We start from the raw sequence: 22,535 nt of genomic DNA on the forward strand, positions 1-22,535 counted from the left end.
AGATTTGAGAGAATTTATAACATCTTTTTCTTAAGAGTTTAAAATTTGATTTTCTGACAATTTCATACATGTATTGCATTTTCTTTCTTTCTCCCTCCTGCTGTCAAGAAAGATTCTTAATGTCACACAGTATTTATACATAAATGAATTTGTCTCCTAAAACACTGGATTGAAGTGCAAACTGAATACCCTGTACGGAGATAACTTTTGTGGAACAAGTTCCAAGCAGTTCTTAAAATCACCATTCTTTCTAAATGTATGAGTGTGTGTGTGTGTGTGTGTGTGTGTGTGTGTGTGTGTGTGTGTGTGCATGTGTGTGTATATAAAATGCTGTAAGAGCCAACAACCAATCTACACATTCTACTTGCCCAACCCAAACTAAGGTGATCTCCTGAGATTAAATGTAATAACTACAAACATGCATGCATATTTACAGTGTGCCTTACAGTTTTACTCTTTACAATTTTAACACTTAAGTCAGTATAAGCAACGTTAAATTACCCTAGGTTCCAACCCAGTACAACTACTTTAAAATGCTTGTTTTCAACTTAATTCATGCTGACAAGCCTTTCAGGGAAGAAAAAAAACCCTTGCTTTCCTTGTTCTTTCTGTTCACTTGTCTTGAAGTTGATTTCTTTAACCCTTGGGCCTTTTCTCATGTTACCTAACCCATGACATCCATTCCTGTGGCTTTGATGATCACGATCTTAAAGCCCTTTCACCAAATACATTCTTATTTCCTTATTTACGAGACATGCCCATTTGAATGTTTCCTAAGTTCTGATTTTGGTCCTAACTGAATTGCATCATTTCCTTCTCACACCTGGTCTTCCTTAGTAGTCTCTCCCCACTTAATGGTACATCCATCCACCCACTGAGTTGGTTTGGAAGCCAACTAAGGGAAACTTGGAGATTACTTACCACATGTTGTCTTTATCCTGTCATCAATTAATATCCATACGAAACTGATTATAATCACTTAGTAACTAGAAATTCATCTTAACTATCTCTGTAGCTGCTCAAATGCAAACTTTTGTGACATTGTATATTAATAATTTTATATACTAATATTAAGATACTCACTCAAATATCAAAGACAAATATTCTGCAGAAAACCTCATCTTTCTAAACTTACCTACCAACAAGCCCTACTCCTACCGTTTTGTTTGTAAAACTATCATGAGATACACCTTTGGAATCTGAAATCTACAAAAATCTAATGAACATTACAGTTATTTTTAACTTACATATAACCACCCATTATAATATTTTTTCTATTCCTAATATTACCTTAATTTCATGGTAACAAATTACAAATAAATTGATTTCACTAATATTATATCTAACCCTTTTGGAATACCAATCCAACTTTAAATATAAAATTTACATATCAAGTTCAATATAAGAAAATAAAAGGTTCCCTGCTAATAGAAAAGAACATACATATATACTTTCTGTCTGTCTGTTTGTTTAAATTAGGGGAGATACAAACATAAGTGAAATTGGGTTCTCAGAAAAAAATTCCTAGCCAGGAAGGGTCACATGCTTTTAATCTCAGCATTTAGGAGGCAGAGGCAGGTGGATCTCTATGACTTTGAGGCCAGCCTGATCTACGTAGTGAGTTCTAGGACAGCCAAGGGTATGCTAGTAAGGCCATGTCTCAAAAAAAAAAAAAAAAAAAAAAAAATTCTGGCTCTGTGTGTGTGTGTGTGTGTGTGTGTGTGTGTGTGTGTGTATTCTTGCAATCTCAGCATTCAGAAAGCTAAGGGAAGAAGATCATAAAGTTGAGGCCAACTTAGTTCCATAGAATTGTCTCAATAGAACAAGTAAAACAGAGAGGATACTGAGGCAATGGGATACAGATAATGCCCTGGCCGTTAACCAAGGAACAACAAGACCACGGATGATACTAAGCTTTTGTTTGTTATTCAGGGTATAGAGACTGATGACTTCACAGGCCAGATCTGAGAGTCATTTTAGAAGAGAACAACATACCACTTGTAATACAGAGGGAGTATTCAATAAATACATGCTGAATCGATCAACAGTGACTCCTTTCTCCAGCATTCAGGAGGATCTTTCCTCGGAAATTAGCAAGCAAGCCGCTTTGTATCTCTTTGGATTTCATCAGTGTGTGAACATAGAAATTTTTCTCTAGTAGGCAGAAATACAAGAACAAGACCAGCAACTCTGACATTAAAAGATGGATGTTGTGAAGCAGGTTCTCCTGTGTGAATAACTGTATATAAGCTTGTGTGTGAAGGTACAAAGACACTTGTTGTATGTGAAAGGCAGAGGATAATTTTCATGTTTCTAGGGTATGAGCCATCCTGTTCTCCTGACAGTCTCTTATTGGCCTGGAACTCTCCAAGTAGGCTAGGTGGACTGGCCAGAGAGCCCCAGGGACTCCTCTTCAACACTGTGATTATAGGTGCACGTCACTATGCATACCTGTTTAATTTTACTTAATTTTATTATTTTTTAATGGGTACTGAGAATGAAGCTTTTGGGTCCTTGTGGTTGCAAGGTAAGCACATTATAGGCTTAATTATTTCCCCCATAAATAAGTTAGTTCTAAAGGGATCAAAGCCCTTGTCATCAATTTCAAAGCATTCTTGCAACAAGAAACAAATTCCTTGACGGCAAAACAACTTTACACTTCTATGTTCAAAATGCATAAAATAAGCTAAATTCAGCAATTCAAATATCATGAATCTATCCTTAAAAAAACTTTAGTTATTTATTAACAAAATCAGAATTCAGCTCATTTGTTGACATGTATTAATTTTATGAATATAGTTCAATTTATGAATAACTGTGTAGACAAGGTTGTGTGTGAAGGTACAAAGACACTTGTGTGCATGTAAAGGGACAAGGAAAACCTCCAGGTTGTATAGTTCAATTTAAAATGTATAGCTCAATTAAAAATGCCAAAAATAAAAAGCTTCAGTCTTTTACCTCTTTGAAAATAAAGTGACTAAGTTAAAATGATTTTATTTGGGAAAAATGAAATTCTGATATTCATAAAAATATACTTTTTTTCAGAGGTATAGCTTATACTAAAAGACACTGTAGGCTTTGGAAATAAAACTTTTTTGTGTTCTGTCACTGGTAAATTTTTGAACTATCATTTTACTAGTTTATAAAATAAAGATTTCATTACTTATTCCATAGGACTGTTAACAGTATTAAATAAAATTTTCTATCAATACTGAGCAGAATGCCTAACATTTAGAGTCTTCCCATAAGCCTCAAGATAGGGCTCAGTAAGAAAGCACATGAATGAGTCCTAAATCCATCTATCCAATCTTTGGGGATAGAAGTGGGGTATCTATTAAAAAAATAAAAACAACAAAAAAGCAAAAAACTTTACAGGCCTAGAAAATAACCAGATTTTTAACTTAGCAGAAAGATGATAAGAAAACAAATATATCTGCCCTAAAAATATTAACAGCTGTTCAAATACAGTGATGCTTATCTATAGTGCAGCACCTGGGAGGTAGAGGAAAGATCAGGTGTTCAAAGCCAGTCACAGCTACCCAGTCCAAGATCAGACAGGGTTACCTGAGACCTGCGCCATTCAAAAAATAAAATCAAACAATCCTTCCCACCCTAACATCAATAGCTACTGAAAGGTTAGAACATTGGTAGGACAACTGATTTTGGATCTGTGTTATCTATGTTATTGAGGGTTCCATTTGATCAAATGGCAGATAACAGGACAATTATCTTTCCTGAATCACAGTCTTTTGATTCACTTTTAAATTACTACAAATGAGTAGGAGAAAAGTCAAAAAATCTTTAGAGAATGTGATTAATTTCTTAAAGCCTCACACATACATGTTTGGTTCGACATAAGAGTGAAAACCATTTTCTAGAATAACGTTCTTTCTCTAAGAAAGATGAAGACATTCATTAACATATCAGCATAGTACAATAGTTGAAAAAAAAGGCTAGTTCCCCAAAGTTAGAGGTAGGATATATCTAGAGGTAGAATATTATTTAAATTAAAGATGTAAGATTAAAATTGTCACATTGAAAATGTTGTTCCTGTTGCTTTTTAATATTTATTATGTACAGGTGATTTGCCTGCACAGTGTCTGGGTATCATGTGCACTGCTGTACCTGAAGAGCCCAGAAGAGGGTGCTGGAGCTGCTGGGATGAGAGTTATGGACTGGATTGTGGTGAGCTGCAAAGATGTTGGGAGTGGAACCTGGGTCTCTGAAAGCACAGCCAGTGCTCTAAACTACTAAGCTAACCCTTCAGTCACACATTCTACTCTTTGTTGTGCCAAAGTGTGGAGGATGAGGTCCACTCCTCCATCAGATTACTAACCTTCTCACTCCTGTTTTGACACAAAGGAAGATGAAATGGCCCAAAGTTTGTTTCTTAACAATGCTTCTTGCTAATTAGAAATCAAAAATACCTAAATAACAAGAAACTCTTTGTTCAGATTCAATCTAGTGGGATCTAATTTCAAATGGAAATTAAGGAACATAATTATGTAGTCAACTTGTTGGTAAGTTATTTTTTAACATGTAACCATATAGATATAAAACCTGTTATATTGACTATTAAAAAAAGAAAAACTAAACAGGGGGCTGGAGAGATGGCTCAGCGGTTAAGTGCACTGACTGCTCTTCCAGAGGTCCTGAGTTCAATTCCCAGCAACCACATGGTGGCTCAGAATCATCTGTCATGGGATCTGATGCCCTCGTCTAGTGTGTACTCATATTTATAAAATAAATAAATCTTAAAAAAAAAAAAACAAAAAAAACTAAACGGTCTATAGGCTTGAATTTGATCTCCAGTCCAGCAGCATAAGTAAGATGGGATACAACTGTAATCCAAGAACTTGGGAGGTGAAGCAAGGAGGGTCAGAATTTATGTACTGAATTCCAGGCTAGCCTGTGATGCATGAGAATCAACCTATCTCAAACAACAAAAATTCTCCTGAAATCCACATGTTTACTATATAACATAAAATATTTACTATGTAATTATATAACAATGCTACTGTACAAATGATACAGTAGGATAAACCAATCCTGAGTTTATTCAATTAACCTACCATTTTATCTGCTAACTCAGACATTAGAGATGTGATCTATAAGGTTTTTTTTTTTTTTTTTTTTTTTCCTAATTCTTTTTCTTTGGTTAAGGTCTCACTGTGCAACCCAGGCTAGTCTTACATTCAGAGCAATTCTCTTGCTTCAGCTTCTAAGTGCTAGAGTATAGCTAATAGCTACTATGGCTGATCTGACTTGTTGTTTTGATGATCGTTGCTAAATTATGTGGTAAAGAATAAGAGGTCACACTAATTTCTTCCCATGACCTTTTCATTAAATTAACATTACTATTAGTTATACTGTTGAGTCCTCTTGGTTTTGGTTGAACTAAAAAAAAAAAAAAAAAAAAAAAAATCACCCCCCTTTCCCCTAACTCATGTAATATTGTGATTTTTAAATATCAAGTTTCTAGTCTTAGGCAACAAATGGACATCATACATTGCAATGGAAATTTTAATTAGGTCAAACCTAATCCTTCACATCAAGAGGTAGCATACAGTTTAATTAATTTAATTGTGCGAGGCTATTTGGATTTGAATCCTACCTCCACTCCTCACGTCTAGTACAACCTCTCCCAGGGGCTTAGTTTATTGTGGGTAGGTGGTCTCCTTCAATGAGACAATCAGCATTCAGTGTTTAGATTGGAGCAGGCAAGGGGCTTACAAGATTTATTTATGTCTGTGTGAGGGAGTCAGAGTCCCCTGAACTATAGTTACAGACAGTTGTGAACCACCATGTGGGTTCTGAAAATTGAATCTGGATCTTCTGGAAGAGCAGTTAATATTCTTAAGGGCTGAGCCATTTCTTCAGCCCCAGGAATTATTTTTACTATAATGACTATAGTAGGTCAGCGTTGTGTAGGCTTTCAGAAACTTGTCCCAGTTAAGTGCAAGAAAGTCCGTTAATAATAGATGTAGATCTACACTCTTTCTGACCTCACAGCTCTGTTGATCCTGTATGGCCCTACTGTTTCAGGAATGCCTGCATTCCACTGAAGCTTAAGTCCTGCTTTCAATGTCTCACTCTGGGCCAAAAAAATTCCCAAAACAATTCCTAAGCAGAATGACTACAATGATAGGAAGCCATAACCCTGAAGAACCAGATATTTGCACTCAAAGAGCCATAGCTTCTACACTGGCAAATTCTGGGGAAGATTCTGAGGAAAATTTCCAGTATAAGACAAATTGGTCCTCAGAAGTCCCTACAGATCCAGTGGTGATTGATATGTATCTGGAAGGACTGGTGAGGAAGTGGGTGGGGATGGGAATGGAGGAAACTAGACTGAGCAAGCACTCAGAAAAGATATTATCTTGTTAGGATGGGCAGGATCCTGGAAGACCCTGTTGAGCCAGATACCACAGGAAAATCAAGAATTTCTGGAAACAACTGTGAGTTATGGCATGTTCACAGAACTCAAGGCAAAGTTTAGCCTAATCTAATAGTCAGAACAGAGATATTTAAACCAGTTTTGAAAAATCCAAAGTTGTACTAATAGAAATATATGACTATTGGCCTTGGCTGGGAGTATCAAGAGAATGAGGCTCAGGTACAGTTTGAACTATGCAACCGATAACATAAAACTGTTTTTACAGCAGTTGTTAACACCTTGTCATAAGGAAAAGTCAGCAAATTGTTGGTTTATACTAAAATTCTTAATGCCAATGGATAGAAAGCTAGGGTATCTTCAATGTAATAAATTAGTAGTAACACAACTTTGTATAATAATTAGGTATTTTAACATTAGTATGATAGGAGGTCATTTTATTTCTGGAAAGTGAAAGAATCCAAATCTATCTTTCCAGTCTTACATACCTGCCACTCTTTCATCTGTTTCCCTGTTACCATCATCTGAATATCTTGCAAAGTCTAATGAATCAAGAGTACTAATGCTCCCAGCTCGATCTAGAAAAAAGAGAAAAGTAACAGAATAGTTTTTTACTTAGTTGCAAAATAGGACATTGTAATTCAAAAACCTATAAATATTTTCATTTAACAAAACCAACTCTAAGTTCTAGAAGTTCTATTAAATAACAATAAAAAAAGATAAAAATGCTCAAACCAGTTCAACTACTTTAGGTAATGTTTACCTACCCAATATATGTCCCACTTATGAGCTAAGCATACATAGAGCATATTATAAGTAGTACAACCAGCCAGAACCAGCTAACCAACCAAATACTCCAACCAGACAATAAATAGCCACCTCCCCCAAACAGTATTTGAACTCCAACCTCAAAGACTTTGTAGATTTAGTCTGGGCTAGATAACTGAAAACATAAGACACTGGAAAAACCAGACCAAATCCAGCCTTAACAATCTATCATATATACTGTTACCATACAGACCAAAGTGATTTCATACATAAGAATAGCAAAGAATCATCCAGTCCCAAGTGGAAATATGAACAAAAAGGATAAATTCCAAGGAAGTTATATGTGACTATCAGGACACAAAAGATTTTAAAACAGCTGTTAAAATTATGGTTAGTGAATCAAAGTGTGTAATTTTAATGAGGTGTCCACCATAAGTCTTGGGTATTTGAAGACTTGGTCCCCAGTTACTGGCATCTGGGGAGACTTAGAAGGTGTCAGCTTGCTGGAGCTAGTGTGTCATTGGACAAGGTTTTTAGGCTTCAAATGCCATGCACCATTTGCAGGGTCTTTCTCTCTGCTTCTTGTTTGCTGTACAAGATGTGAGGTCTCAGTTGTTCTGCCACCATGTCTGCCTGCCTGCTGCCACTTTGCCATCCTCAATGGTGATAGACACTTATCTATTTGAAATCGTAAGCCCCTCCCCCCAAACCCCTTCTTTCTACAAGTTGTCTTGGTCATGATGTTTCAATACAACAACAACAACAACAGGATAGGAAATCCTAGCAGAAAAAAAATATAGAAAATACCAATGGAAATTCTGGAAGATATCAGTAGACCTGAAAAGCAAACGCTTCACACCAAAAGTTCAATGCAGAGTATAACAACAATAAACACGACAGAGGAATGAGTTTAAAAGTAATTCCAGGGGCGGTGAGAAGAGCTCAATATCAACTCTAATGACGTATGGCCAGTCCTTGGGCTCCAGACAGTGAAGAAGAAACCAATTTAATTGACTTCTGGGCACATGTACATAGACATATAAAAATGAGGAATTAAAAAAGATTAAATATAGCATTCAACATGAAAAAAAGAGTAAAACAAAGTAATAGAAATGTTTCCATGGAACAAAAAACATGTTTAAGGTATATAGAAGTGGAAGCAACAGACAGATAAAACAAAAGGCTGGGCAGACACAGATTCCAAACAGAGAACATGAATGAGGACAGAGTACAGAAATGTAGGAATATCATAATCAAACTGCTGAAAACCAAAAGAATAGAAAATATTAAAAGTTGGTAGAGAAAAACAGCATACTCACATACACAGTGTAGGAACATGTGTCACTACAGATAAATTCATTTGTCAAAATTTATCAGACTTAGAAAGCTAGTATCTATAATATATAAAGAACTTAAAAACAAACACATAAACAAACTCCTGAGCATCAAGGAAAGAACCTAATTAAAAATGAGGTACAGAACTAAGTAGAGATAAAACACAAATGGCTAAGAAACACTGAAAGAACTTAGCCATTATGGAAATGTAAATAAAACTACAGTGAGATTTCATCTTACCCCAGTCAGAATGACCAAGATTTATAAAACAACTGACAACATATGCTGTTGGCAAGGGGCAAAGGAAACACATATTCTTTGCTAGTATGAGTGCAAACTGGTATAGCTATAATGGAAATTAGTTAGTTTGGCAGTTACTGAGGCAGCTAGGAATCAACCTACCTCAAATCCATCTATACTACTCTTGGTCACATATCCAAAGAATTCTACATTTTATTACTGAGATACCTGCTCATCCATGTTCACTGGGATTTATTCATAATAGCCAGAAATTGGAAACAGCATAGATATCTACCAATAGATGAATGAATAATGACAGTGTGAAACATTTAAACAATGCAACATTATTCAGTTGTTTAGAAAAGTGAAATTAGCTGGGTGTGGTGGCACATGCCTTTACTCCCAGCATCCAGGAGACAGAGGCGGGTGGATCTCTGTATGTTTGAGGCCAGCCTGGCTTGTTTACAAAGTAAGTTCCAGGACAGTCAGGAGCTGTTATATACAGAGAAACCTGGTCTCAAAAAAACCAAAAACTTAGTAAGTAAGCAAGTAAATAAACAAATAAAGTGAAATTATGAAAATTTCAGGTAAGTGTATGGAGCCAGAAAAGAAAAATCATCATAAATGCAGTTAACTGAGACTCTAAAAGACAAGTATTATGTTTCCTCTTATATGTAGATGTTAGTTTTTAATATGTATGATACAATCCAATAGCCATAGAGGTACCTAGTAAGTACCTAGTAAGGGACTGACTATTGGGTGGCCGTGGGCAGTGGCAAGAGGAGTGGTTGTCTTCTAAAGAAAGGGAAATGGAATATATGAATATATTGTTATGAAGAGACAAAGGGAAGATAGAATAGGAAGATAATAGGGAGAGGTACAAGAGAGGAGGGTAAAGTGTGAGTGTGGGGAGGGACAACTAATATTAAAGAGCACTGGGAAAGCCACACAGAAACCTGCTACTGTGTACATATATGTATAGAAATCTACCTCTATATATGTATAAAATACTGTATGAATTATTGGTCAAAGTAGCTCCCTAGAAACATCCAACCATCAGACTATTGCCAAAGCTATTGGCTACTCTCCACAACCTGATGGAAAGGGCCTAATCTGGACTAAATAGGGAGACTGACAAGTGACAAAACCAAACTTTTACCTTGTCCATGCAAGTGTGACTGTGATAAATGTGTCCATACTGTGCTTTTAAAATATGTACGAAATGATAATAATTGACTCTGTGGAGCAGAATGTTAATTTTTCAATTATACATTCCTCTCCATAGTATTTGAGCATTTTGTTTGTATTTTTGCTATTTTCTTCCCACATTACATTTAATCTCTAGTATACTTTATAATTTTGAAACCATAAAAATAGCAAACATAAAATTAAAAGGTATATGTATGGGATTTAAAATTTGGCACTAAATCACAGTTCTTTTGGTAAAATATTCATTTACTCAGTATTGTCTTAAAACCTTGTCATGATACATAATATATGAATTCAATATGATTCAATGAAAGCATGTAATATATAAATTCAATAGGTTAAAAGTTTTACCTTAAAAGTAATCAATTATACTGAAGTTCAATTTTATATATAAGTATTCAAACACATTAGGTACTTAAGGATGGATCTTAGCAATTCACATCTGAGAAAGTGCCTCTAAAATATAAACGCTATAAAACAGTAATACCCAAAGTTTTCTACTATTGTGGTAATACAAATCTGCCCCCAGTACAAATGGATATTTTCTTATCAATGGGCACTGTATTTATGAACCCTCAAGTAAAACCAAATGGTTTGCCTCCTCTTGCTAATCAAGGTTAGTGTTGAAATTGTTTGAAATGGTTACAATATTAGCAACTTTGGTAACAAAGGATTATAAACACTTGACAAGCATATTTAGCCTAGTTCTAGAAAAGCTGATGTTTGCACATACCAAGATCTAGACATTGCTCATGAACTAAAAAGGCGATAGAACTATGTATGGGAGTCTTCTATTGTTCACTGCTTTTTCTCCAATGCTGGGCCTCATTTTTCACTAGCCACTATTTTCAAAATACTTGAAGGTTAGAATAAAATTTAGAGATAGTCCAAGTTTGTCATATTACAGATGAGAAATGAAGGTTATGTGTTTATTAAATCAACTTGCTAACCTTTGCTGAAGAGACTTGATCTTTGTTTTAAATAAGTCAACAAGCAACGAGAATTAAGTCACATATGTAAATAACAAATCAATCACTTTATGATAAATCTGTGCATAAGAGTAGAATTTCTATCTTCTAATTTTCAGTCCGATCACAAGATTCTACAAGCTAAAATTCAAGGTTAAAATATTTAAACTTAGAACCTTATTGGCTGAAACAATCAACAAACCATTCACATAAGTGAAAATTTTGATAATGCTAAGTGATTTTACCTAATGCCAGACTGTTAGGCAATAAGGATATTATAATCTATGAATTATTTATTAGGATTCTTTCTGACCACTTATTACATGGCATTTAACTTATTTAACTTTCAAAAACAACTCCATGCACAAGAGTTACTGCCATCAGCATTTTATAGCAAAGAAACTGACCTACAACTCAAGAGTAGGATTTCAGGAAAAGGAACACATGTAGTGATTTCCTTTCAGAAAAACATGAAAATGTAAATGTGTCAGGAAAAGTTATCAAGAACCAGTTTAGGTATATATTACGCACCAAGGAAATGTGACTGAGATTAATTACTTACAAAAGCATGTCTGTCATGCAGAAAGAAGCATAAAGAAAAAACTTTACTGCTACATACAATAAGGTATTTTAAAGTCAAATTTTATTATATAGTACACAAAACTGGGGGAAAATTCTAAAAAGGGTCACATTTTTGTTCCTGTAATGCAAACTTTGGCTAATTATAAAGAGGGCTGGAAAGAATTGTTTGGACAGGAGGAAGTAACTTTGAATAGTTAACCTACTAGCCAGCCACTTCAGTTTTGTAATTATAGCTTTTCAAGAGTCTGGGCCAAGAATTCAAGGTATTCTCTTCCACAGAAAGAGTTCAACAGCTATCTGGCAACCCAGAAAGATCCTATCTTAAGTGAAGGAAAAAAAAGGAAGGAAGCAAGGAAAGGAGGCTGGAGACCAGACCAACAAGAAGGTTTCAGGGAAAATTGGTGGACAGCAGTGAAGAAGAGGAAATGAATCCAAATAAATTGTAGTGGCATAGATATATGAAATTCCATAAGAAAACCCATTACCCTGTATGTTACAAAAATAAGGACAGTGAGCTGTCTCAAGTGGCTAAAAGACTGATAACCTGAGTTCTATCCCTGCAACTCATGTAGAAGTGGAAAGAGAAAACTAAAATTTGCACAGTTGCCTTTTGGCCTCTGCTTGTGGGTATACACACTTGTACATTAAATAAATATAACTTTAAAAGTTAATTTTACTAATTATCTTACATTGAGGCTTTCATACCCTCTGCCTTACTCCATCTATTTTTGAAAGTGCTACATATGCCTATTAATTTGTGACACGTTCCCTTAAAAACTATGTTTATATGCCTTGCCTCTCTACTACACACTAGATTCACTTCATACTACTTATGTATTTGCTTGTTTTTCAAGACAAAGTTTCTCTATGTAGTCCTGGCTGTCCTGGAGGCTGGCTCCAAACTCAGAGATCTGTCTGCCTCTTGAGATTAAATGTGTGCACCATGACCCCTGGTTTCATTTCATACTTTTTGATCTTATCTATTTCTGCTGATATTTTATACCTTGTGCACAGGATTACTTTACATTTGTATCCCAGTACAAAAAAATTTATAAATCTGTGTTAATAACAGTAACTAACAATAGTAAGATGGGGGGGAAATAAAGTAAGAGGAAAGATAAGAGGACAAGATCAAGCCATAGAATAAGGTGGTTCAAATGCAAGATATAAGTATGAACTAAGGTAGCACACATACAGAATGGAGAGATGGCCGAAATTACATAAAAAATCTGATGACATTACTTTGAGCAATCTTATACCTACCTCCACAACAGGACTAGCAGGTTTTAAAAACAAACAAACTTGTAATTTTTGAAATGGGTGAGACAATTTGGAAAGCTACACCCATGCTTACAACTTTGTTTTATTCTCCCTGAGGCTGAACCATGCATGCTGTCACCAGAAATACCACATGCAACCATGCAGCTAAGTTTCTTGATCAACAAGCTAATTTGGCCTTTTTAGATGATTTGATTGAGAACAGCTGACAAACGGGCATGGCTCTGGCTGGTAGTTAACATAAAAACACATGAATGAGCTGGGAATGTCAGTGGAGTACAAAGGATAAAACTATATCACACCCCCAGCCCTCAATGAACTGTTGCAAAGATGGGGTTGGAAAGACCCTAAGAGCCAGAGGTTAGGGAGGACCCGAGTAAAACAGTATCTTTTGGACACGACCGGACTGTGGTACCCATGAACTCTCAGCAGCTGTGCTACCCTGAACAAAACCAGCACAAGATCAAGCCAATCAGCATTCCAAGAATGAGTAGGATTAGACTCACAAGTCCACACAATTACCCAGAGAGCCAGAGAGACAGTTGGTGGCTTCTCACGGCGAGCCAGTTCTTTAAGGGCATGGCTTGTGGTAGGGTATAACCATGCCCTAGTGAATAGACTTCCAACTTTGAGTATATGGGCAGCATGAAGGACTTGGTGGGTTATTTAAAAAGAGGAGAGGGAGACATGAAGTTGATGGGTAAGGAGTGAGGGAAAGAAACAGAAGATGGATATAATCAAATGTATTAAGTTCTGAAAGATTAAAAAAATCTATTAAAAACATGCTTGGTTCCCTGTGGAGGCTTAGCTGATGATTCTGGATTGCTTACAATCACATGTACCATGACTGTCCTAACTTTGAGTTTAATGCTGTATAGTGTGGCTAACTTGACAAAATGGGTGTGATGCTCCTGTCAGATCATTCATATTCCCCCACTTCACTTGCCTTCTGTGTTAATTGGCCATTTTGAGTGAAGACATACTCTGAATTATTAGATACTATACTTGATCATATATCAAACAAACAAACAAACAAAACCAAAAAAAAAAAAACCCTAACTTTTGCTGAGTTGTGTCTTGAAGCACACATAATATAGTAGCTGTGGTAAAAATCAATGTTTTGATAAAGACTTAAGTTCAAATATTAGATCTGCCACTTAAAATGATAAAACATGAAAAGTCCTCATTTTCTAATTAGTAGTCATCCTGTCAACCCCCCTCCCAACACACACAAACACACACACCAGGGAGATATAGCACAGTTTTGTCTGTCATATGTGCTAGGTTTAATCCTCATTCCTGAAAAATGACAGGCAGGAGCTCCAAGCTAATAAGTGAAATGACTATACTAAATCATCTTTGTCATCAAATCAAATATAAAAGGACTAAAGGCTATGATGTAGGCTAAAACTCATTAAGTCTGGGATGTACATACAGTACTATATATAAAATATGTGAAAATTTGGGTCCCAGTGAGGTACTTGGTCAGGTGACAATCATTAAATAATTTAGACAGTTACAATAGAAGAAAATGTGCTTAGGATTACTCTGAAAGAAAACTCACCCTTCCCAGTTTTATGACATCAAATTTTAGCAATTTCAAGCCTCTGGCATCACTCAAAAGTATAGACACTTAGAAAAATCAATTAGGCTTTTTTTTTTTTATTATATTGCAGTTGGTTCACAGAACACACCAAAGTATTAGCATTAGTGTGGGAAAATTTGATGCCTCTTAAAGATAACACTGAGAATTTTGATTAAAGCGTATATGTAAATAATGACTAGGCCAGTGATTACACTATTGCTAAAAATGATTGCAGCAAGGATAGACGAAAAAAGCAAATCTCTAGCGCTGCTATGTTGAAAAAGAAAGCTGGGAGAAGATGCTTGATCTGTTCCACAGCTTTCCTGTAAACTGGATATTATTGAAATCGGGGTAGAGAAACTGAATTATGTTTCTATTGAACAGAAAACATTCTATGAAGCAGACAAATCCCATTTCTTCCTTTTTATTAGCATATATTAATGATACAAAATAATGTGAAAGCAAAGACAAAAGATGTTCAGTGGATTCAATTTTAGTAGCAAGTACCGACATTTCCTGTTTTGTTCTTTCTCTGGAGTGAACCAAAGAATTACTAAGAAACATTTATTTCCTCGTAGTGTGATTCAACTGGGGGAAGAAGGAAAATTCCTGGAGAAAAAAAAAAAAAAGCCCAAGTAATAAAGAAGCGTTGTAAAGTGCCATAATAGTCAATAAACTGGAAACTCTGATGTTATAGGTCGATGTTATAGGTCCCAACACCAACAGGGAGCCCAGGAGCAGTGCGACACCTGCCAAAGATCGGAAACCAATACAAAGAAGAGCTACGGCAGGATATTTTTTTTGCTTCCAGTACACAGGATACCTCCCATGTTGTTCAATACACTCTCGCTTCTTCAAAAAGACCCTAACCTCGGTACCCGCCCACAAATACCCTTCAACAGCACAGTAACTCTAATCCCCCCCCCATCTGCAGGTGTGACAGGCTACGCCTACTTACTGAGCTGCCCTCCGCCCGACGCTGTACTCGGTTCCCGACCTCCAGCGCCTCCAATGATGGATGCGCCAGGAATCCCAGGCGCCCCCATCCCTGGTGGGGTCCCACTCTGCCTCTCGAAGTTGCCAGGATTGGAGAAGTAATCGCGCAGCCGTGGTAGCTCGCGGCCGCTCTCCAACAGCTCGGTGTGCAGCTCCAGGGCAGTCAGCAAGTATTGATCGCGCAACAACTGAGCGGCGATGGCATCGATTGACAATCGGGCAGGGGTCTCCCCGCTGCCTCCCAGAGCTGCCGGAGCGGTGGACGTCTCCACAGGGAGCCCCGGCCGCGCACTGCTTCCCAGGGCCATGGGGTCCTGTGGCGACAGCGATCCTGCAGAACCAGGATCTAGGCCGACCCCAGCACCCAGCCGAAGTCCTGCCCGCCGGTCCTCGGTCGCCGCTACCTCGTCGTCGTCCTCATCGGAATCGCTGAGGAATGGATTTACGCCGCTACCACTGCCACTACCTCCGGGCGCCATCGCCGCCATCTTATTCTGTCAGGAGTGTGGGTACTACCCTGCTTGGCCCGACAGGCCCTCAGCCTGAATCTCCGTCGGGTCCTGAGAGCCACTAACCACGTAGGCAGCCCAGGCCGACCGCGCCTCTCCTCACCAAGAGACTAGGCCAGATTGGGAGGCAAGAGTCTGGGATGTAGCAACACCTTCTGCCTTAGCCACCGCTGCACCAGTAGCCAAATCTGCAGGCGTCTTCCTGGTCTCTAGTCTCGCGAGAACTGGTTTGGTTTCAGCTTCGCCCCGCCCCGTTCCCGCCTCAGCCCCACCCACTTTAGGCCCTGAAGTTAGAGGATTGAAGGAACCGCTTAGGACTCAAACGTAAGGCCCTACCTACAGCACTCGAGGATTGGCTGAAGTTACAGGACTAGGCCTGACAGCTATCGCGAGAGCAGGGAGGCCTGGAGCATGTTGGGGGCGTTCCCCTGAGGAGTAGAGGTGGAGGTGGCAGAGGGTACGGGGCTTGGTTGTGCTTTGAGAAAGTTGAAGGGAACCATCCCGAGATCTTACACGGCCCTGGGTCCTGCCTTCGTTCCGAGGAGGCCCGGTTCCCAAGACCTGGCCTAAGCCGGATACGTCCCAGGTAAAGTCTCGGGACACTTCACTTGTTGGTGTCCCCATGCCCGCTGCTCCCTTCACGCTTCAGTTTTTGTCGCTGTGTGCTGCCTCCGCCCAGATAGCAAGTGCTCTGGGCAGTGGTCAGAATCTGGCTTCTTTGCTCTTCCGTGGTTTTCCAGCCACCTGCTGTCTCACTTGGAGGTCTGGCGACAGCATGGCCTCCTTGTGGTTAAGTGAGGGCACCTTCCCGCCCCCTCCGTCCGGGAGTCCGACCTAGAAAGCTGAAGGGTGCAGATAGAGCCTGGACGGAAATTACAACGCGTTACTTTCGAGATGTCTTTGCACTCATCTGTGAACTGCCTGGACTTGGGCGACAAACTAAGTACTCTGTAAACCCTCGGAGATTATCATACAGTTTGCATCAAAGGAGATTTTCAAACTATTAAGCGCTATCTCTCCGGTACAAATGAGCAAAGTAGTCTGGGCAACATCAATGGCCTGGTCAAGTCCACTGCACTAGGACACGTTCGGTGGAACCAGTGTCACTTACCTTTTGTCCAAAACCATTCTTTTCTACAATCCCCCGAAACCTTACTGAGTTCATTTAGGATAGAATCGAGGTTTTCATTGTGGACCAATCAAATTTTAGCGATTTAAAAAAATTGTACACTGTAGAGAGATTTGATTGCATTTATAGAACATTTAGCACATAACTATACTCGTAGATGTGAAAGGTCTTTTATCCTTTATGTTATTCCTTGATTGTAATTTGAGGTGATAAAAGGAAGTTTCCCTGTCATTATTAGACTCCTAGCCCTGATAACTTCTATTTTATTACACACAGATTGCCACTTTTCCCTGGTTTTGGAATTCTTTAAGTGCTTACTAACTAGCTCCTAACAGACAACAAAATAAATACCCAGCAGTGCTAACCATCTGCTCTGTTATATAAATGTTACACTGAAGCAACGAAGTATCTCTTTTGGCTTTGTGGAAAAATAAAAATAGAGCATTGTTATATGACCTTAGGTCTGGTTACTGGTTTACATGTAAAGTATGTCAGCAGTCAGTGTAGGTTTTAATTTCAGTTTAATCATTCTCACAATGAACTAAAATTTCATTTGAAGGAGGTTTTGAGATGCTTTCTTTGATTGTTATTGTTGTTCTTTGAGGCTTTTAGAATATGTTCCATGTGATATGAAGGAGAGAGGGGCAGTACTGGAGAGTGGGGTGGTTTGAATGAGCACCAGGAGATGGGAAGAAAGCACAAATCCTAATAGATCATAAAGACCCTTGCTACATTGTAATTGAAAAATAGTATTAGTAGTAAGGATTTAAGGGAAGAAAGACTTTTAGCTTTTAATTCTTTGGACTAAATTCTCTTCTGTGCATTTATTGATGAATCTGAAAAAAAAAATCTTCAGTAACATGGAAATAGTATAGAATGGCCAATATTTTATAATGTTTCACATTTCTTAGCAAAAGGGCTTTTCAGTTCTTAATTTGATATCGCCAAAGAGATTTAAAAAATGAAACCAAATTTTGGAATGGAGGATTAGTGGATGGCATGGGAAAACCATGAGCAGAAATGTGTATTTTTTTTTCCTTTCTTTGTAATGGGGATGTTTAGAAATCTATATTTAGGGTGCTGAGAAAAACTCAACTTAAAATAATAGAAGGGCCTGTCATATACACATCCTTTACTGTGAGACATTGGAAATGTTTGAGTCTAAATTCTCCCAGCCTCTCTTGCATTCTGCTGCCCAGAGGGATAGTGAAAGTACATAGAATTGTGAATGTTCTTGTTACAGTGCCTGGTAGCTGGTTGCCCGCAAATGTTATTAATCAATGAAATACGGGATACTGAGGACATTTGGCAGGTGTTTAAACACTAGTGCCAATGGCCAGCAAAGCATGGAAGAGTAATGTCCACAGGACAAAAGGAGGCAGCAGCTTGAATTAGGATCTGAATCTGAAAGCACAAAGTGGCTTACCTACTGTCTGTAGTTACTACTTCTAGTTCCTAACTTATAGCCAAGGGTTTGTTCCTCTAATTGCAAGTTCTCAGCAAATCATCTGATGCACCTTCCCATAGGGTTCCTTGCCTCCTCACTAACATGCAGGAACAGTTTTAATGCACACCCTGGGATATTAAGAAATTCTGCCCTTTACTTATAATTTATTAATAGTCGTTGGATTTTCTTTCTTCTTTGGAAGACTGACCTAGGTCAAAGCCTTTTAGACTGACACCTTATCTGAATAAGTAAGGATAGTCATTGAAGTTTGCCTCTTAACAGTAAAAATAGAAAAGATAGATTTTTATTCTCCTAAATATTTAAATCATTTAATGTTAAAATTATTTGAGAATTCCATAGTCATAAATAACCACAAATAACATTATAAATGTAAAGTTTGGTTAATTTAGTGTTTAATATTATTTAATGATTTGTTAGCTTTAGGTTTATGGTAGCATATATCTCACAGATACAGACTATATTTTTATAGGTAAATGAATACTTATGTTTTGAGTTTTAATAGTTATGCATTTATAGGTTCTGCCAGAGCCTAACAAATACAGAGTCGGAGGCTCACAACTAATCATTGGACTGAGCACGGGAACACCAATGGAGGAGTTAGAGAAAGGACAGAAGGAGGTGAAGGGGTTTTCAACCACACAGGAAGAACAATATCAACCAACCAGACAACCCCAGAGCTCCCAGGTACCAAACTACCAACTAAAGAGTACACATGGAGGGACTCATGGCTCTAGCCACATATGTAGCAGATGATGGCATTGTCTGGCATCAATAGGAGGAGAAGCCCTTGATCCTGTGAAGGCTTTATTTCCCCAGTGTAGGGGAATGCCAGGGCAGGGAGGTGGGAGTGGGTGGGTGGGTGGGAGGGGAAGTACCCTGATAGAAGCAGGGAGAAGAGGGATGGGAGGAGTCTCCAGAGGGGAAACAGGGAAAAGGGATAACATTTGAAATATAAATACATAAAATATCCAGTAAAAATAGATATGCATTTATTTTGGAAGTTTCCAAAGCATTCAACTAAATGTCAGTGAAGTTTTTCTTTTTAATAATTAATAAGAAGTGATTCCATTTATGGAAAAAAATGTAGTACAGCAATATTGTTTGAGTATATGAATATTCATACTTTCAAATCACTGTAATTTTATGTATAATAAATTATTTAATCATAAAACATGGGCTTTGGGGGATTTATTTTGAAAATGTCTTTGAAGCTCAACACACCTCATTCAGGAAATCCAAAGAGTTCTCAAGGCGACCTCTAGTGGCTATTTTATATATTGCCATTGAAATGTAATACTAGATTTATTGAGCAAACATTTGATCTTAATATATGGGACCCTCCATGTGTATTCTTTGGTTGGTGGTTTAGTCTCTGGGAACTCTGGGGGGTCTTGGTAGATATTGTTGTTCTTCCTATGGGGTTGCAAACCCTGTTAGCTCCTTCAGTCCTTTTTCTTACTCCTTTACTTTCTCAGTTCAGTGGTTGGTTGAGAGCATCCAACTCTGTCTTTCTCAGGCTCTGGCAGAGCCTCTCAGGAGAAAGCTATATCAGTCTTCTGTCAGCATTCACTTCTTGACATCCACAATATTGTCTGGGTTTGGTGACTGTATATGGGATGGATCCCCAGGTGGCGCAGTCTCTGGATGGCCTATGCGTTAGTTTCTGCTTCAGACTTTGTCTCCTTATTTCCTCTTCCAAATATTTTTGTTCCCCCTTCTAAGAATGACTGAAGCATCTGCACTTTGCTCTTCTTTATTCTTGAGCTTCATGATGTCTGTGAATTGTTTCTTGGGTAATTCTAGCTTTGGGGCTAATATCTACTTATCAGTGAGTGCATACCATGTGTGTTCTTTTGTGACTGGGTTACCTTACTCAGGATATTTTCTAGTTCCATCCATTTGTCTAAGAATTTCATGAAGTTATTGCTTTTAATAGCTGAGTAGTACTCCATTGTGGAAATGTACTGTATTTTCTGTATCCATTACTCTGTTGAAAGACATCTGGGTTCTTTCCAGATTCTGGCTATTATAAATAAGGCTGCTATGAACATAGTGGAGCATGTGTCCTTGTTATATGTTGGAGCATCTTTTGGGTATATGCCCAGGAGTGGTATAGCTGTGCCCTCAGGTAGTACTATGTCCAATTTCTGGTTTTCAGACTGATTTCCAGAGTAGTTGTACCAGCTTGTAATCCCGCCAACAATGGAGGAGTGTATCTCTTCCTTTATATCCTCCCCAGCATCTACTGTCATCTGAGTTTTTGATCTTAGCCATTCTGACTAGCGTGAGGTGGAAGCTCAGGGTTGTTTTGATTTGCATTTCCCTGGTGACTAAGGGTATTGAACAGTTTTTTAGGTGCTTCTCGGCCATTTGATATTCCTCAGTTGAGAATTCTTTGTTTAGCTCTGTCCCCCATTTTTAATAGAGTTATTTGATTATCTGGAGTCTAACTTTTTGAGTTCTTTGTATGTATTGGATATTAGCCCTTTTTCAGATGTAGGATTGACAAAGATCTTTTCCTAGTCTGTTGGTTGCTGTTTTGTCCTAATGACAGTGTCCTTTGCCTTACAGAAACTTTGCAATTTTGTAAGGTCCCATTTGTTGATTCTTGATCTTAGAGCATAAGCCACTGGTGTTCTGTTCAGGAAAATTTCCCTGGTACTCATATGTTAATGGCTCTTCCTTACTTTCTCTTCTATTAGTTTGAGTGTATCTGGTTTTATGTGGAGATCCTTGATTCACTTGGACTTGAGCTTTGTACAAGGAGATAAGAAAGGATCAATTTGCATTCTTCTGCATGCTGACTGAAGATTTGTTGAAGATGCTGTCCTTTTCTACTGAATGTTTTTTAGCTCTTTTGTCAAAGACCAAGTGACCATAGGTGTGTGGGTACATTTCTGGGTCTTCAATTTTATTCTATTGTTCTACTTTCCCGTCTTTGTACCTACACTGGGTCTTTTTTTAATCACTGTTGCTCTGTGAAACAGCTTGAGGTTAGGGATGGTGATTTCCCCATAAGTTCTTTTATTTTTTGAGAATAGTTCTCAATATCCTAGTTTTTTTGTTATTCCAAATGTTATTGGAAATTGCTCTATCTCTATGAAGAATTGAGTTGAATTTTTCTGGGATTGCATTGAATCTGTAGATTGTTCTTGGCAAGATGACCATTTTTACTATATTAATCTTGCCAATCTATGAGCATGACAGATCTTTCCATCTTCTGAGATCTTCAATTTCCTTCTTTATAGACTTGAAATTCTTGTCATACAGAGTTTTTCCTTTCTTGGATAGAGTCACACGAAGGTATTTTATGTTAAGGGTTCATGTATGTTGTTGATTTTTTAGAGAACCAGCTCCTAATTTTGTTGATTCTTTGTATAGTTCATTTTGCTTCTACTTTTTGATATCAGCCTTGATTTTGATTATTTCCTGCTGTCTATTCCTCTTGGCTGTATTTGCTTTTTTGTTGTTGTTGTTCTAGTGCTTTCAGAAGTGCTATCAAGCTGCTAGTGTATGCTCTTTCCAGTCTCTGTTTGGAGGTACTCAGCTATGAATTTTCCTGTTAGCACTGCCTTCATTATGTTCCATAATTCCTGGTATGTTGTGCCTTCATTTTCATTACATTCTAAAAAGTCTTTTATTTCTTCCTTTATTTCTTACTTGACTAAGATGAGTAGAGCATTGTTCAGCTTCCATGTGTATGTGGGCTTTGTGTCATTTTTGTTGTTATGAAGACCAGTGTTTGTCCATGGTAATTTGATAGGATACATGGGATTATTTCAGTGTTCCTGTATCTATTGAGGCCTGTTTTGTGACGAATTATATGGTCAGTTTTGGAGAAGGTACCATGAGGTGCTGAGAAGAAGGTATATTCTTTTGTTTTAGGATGAAAGATTCTCTATATATCTGTTAAATCCATTTGGTTCATAACTTCTGTTTAGTTTTTTTTTTTTTTTTTTTTTTTCATGGTCTGTCCATTGATGAGAGTGGATTTGAAGTCTCTCACTATCATTATGTGAATTGCAATGTACGCTTTGAGCTTTAGTAATGTTTCTTTTACGAATGTAGGTGCCC

The 22,535-nt window shown here is 37.7% G+C and overlaps 2 protein-coding genes across 3 annotated transcripts in view; one reads left to right on the top strand and one right to left on the bottom strand.

The window, feature by feature from the left end:
* Positions 1-16,027, bottom strand: part of RELCH (RAB11 binding and LisH domain, coiled-coil and HEAT repeat containing) — an 89,632-nt gene extending 73,605 nt beyond the window's left edge. For both annotated transcript variants that reach the window (XM_080925953.1, XM_080925952.1), the window contains exons 1-2: positions 15,318-16,027; positions 6,883-6,972 (exon numbers count right to left, since the gene is read on the bottom strand). In XM_080925953.1, the coding sequence (XP_080782079.1) occupies positions 6,883-6,972; positions 15,318-15,843 (616 nt within the window). In that variant the 5' untranslated portion in view covers positions 15,844-16,027. The remainder of the gene's footprint in view (positions 1-6,882; positions 6,973-15,317) is intronic.
* A 318-nt stretch (positions 16,028-16,345) lies between these two features.
* Positions 16,346-22,535, top strand: part of PIGN (phosphatidylinositol glycan anchor biosynthesis class N) — a 120,378-nt gene continuing 114,188 nt past the window's right edge. The window contains exons 1-2 of the mRNA XM_080926400.1: positions 16,346-16,450; positions 18,978-19,145. The gene's annotated coding sequence lies outside the window, so the exon portion shown is untranslated. The remainder of the gene's footprint in view (positions 16,451-18,977; positions 19,146-22,535) is intronic.

Source organism: Micromys minutus, assembly GCF_963924665.1.
Source record: "Micromys minutus genome assembly, chromosome: 12".
In the NCBI taxonomy this organism is placed as follows: domain Eukaryota; kingdom Metazoa; phylum Chordata; class Mammalia; order Rodentia; family Muridae; genus Micromys; species Micromys minutus.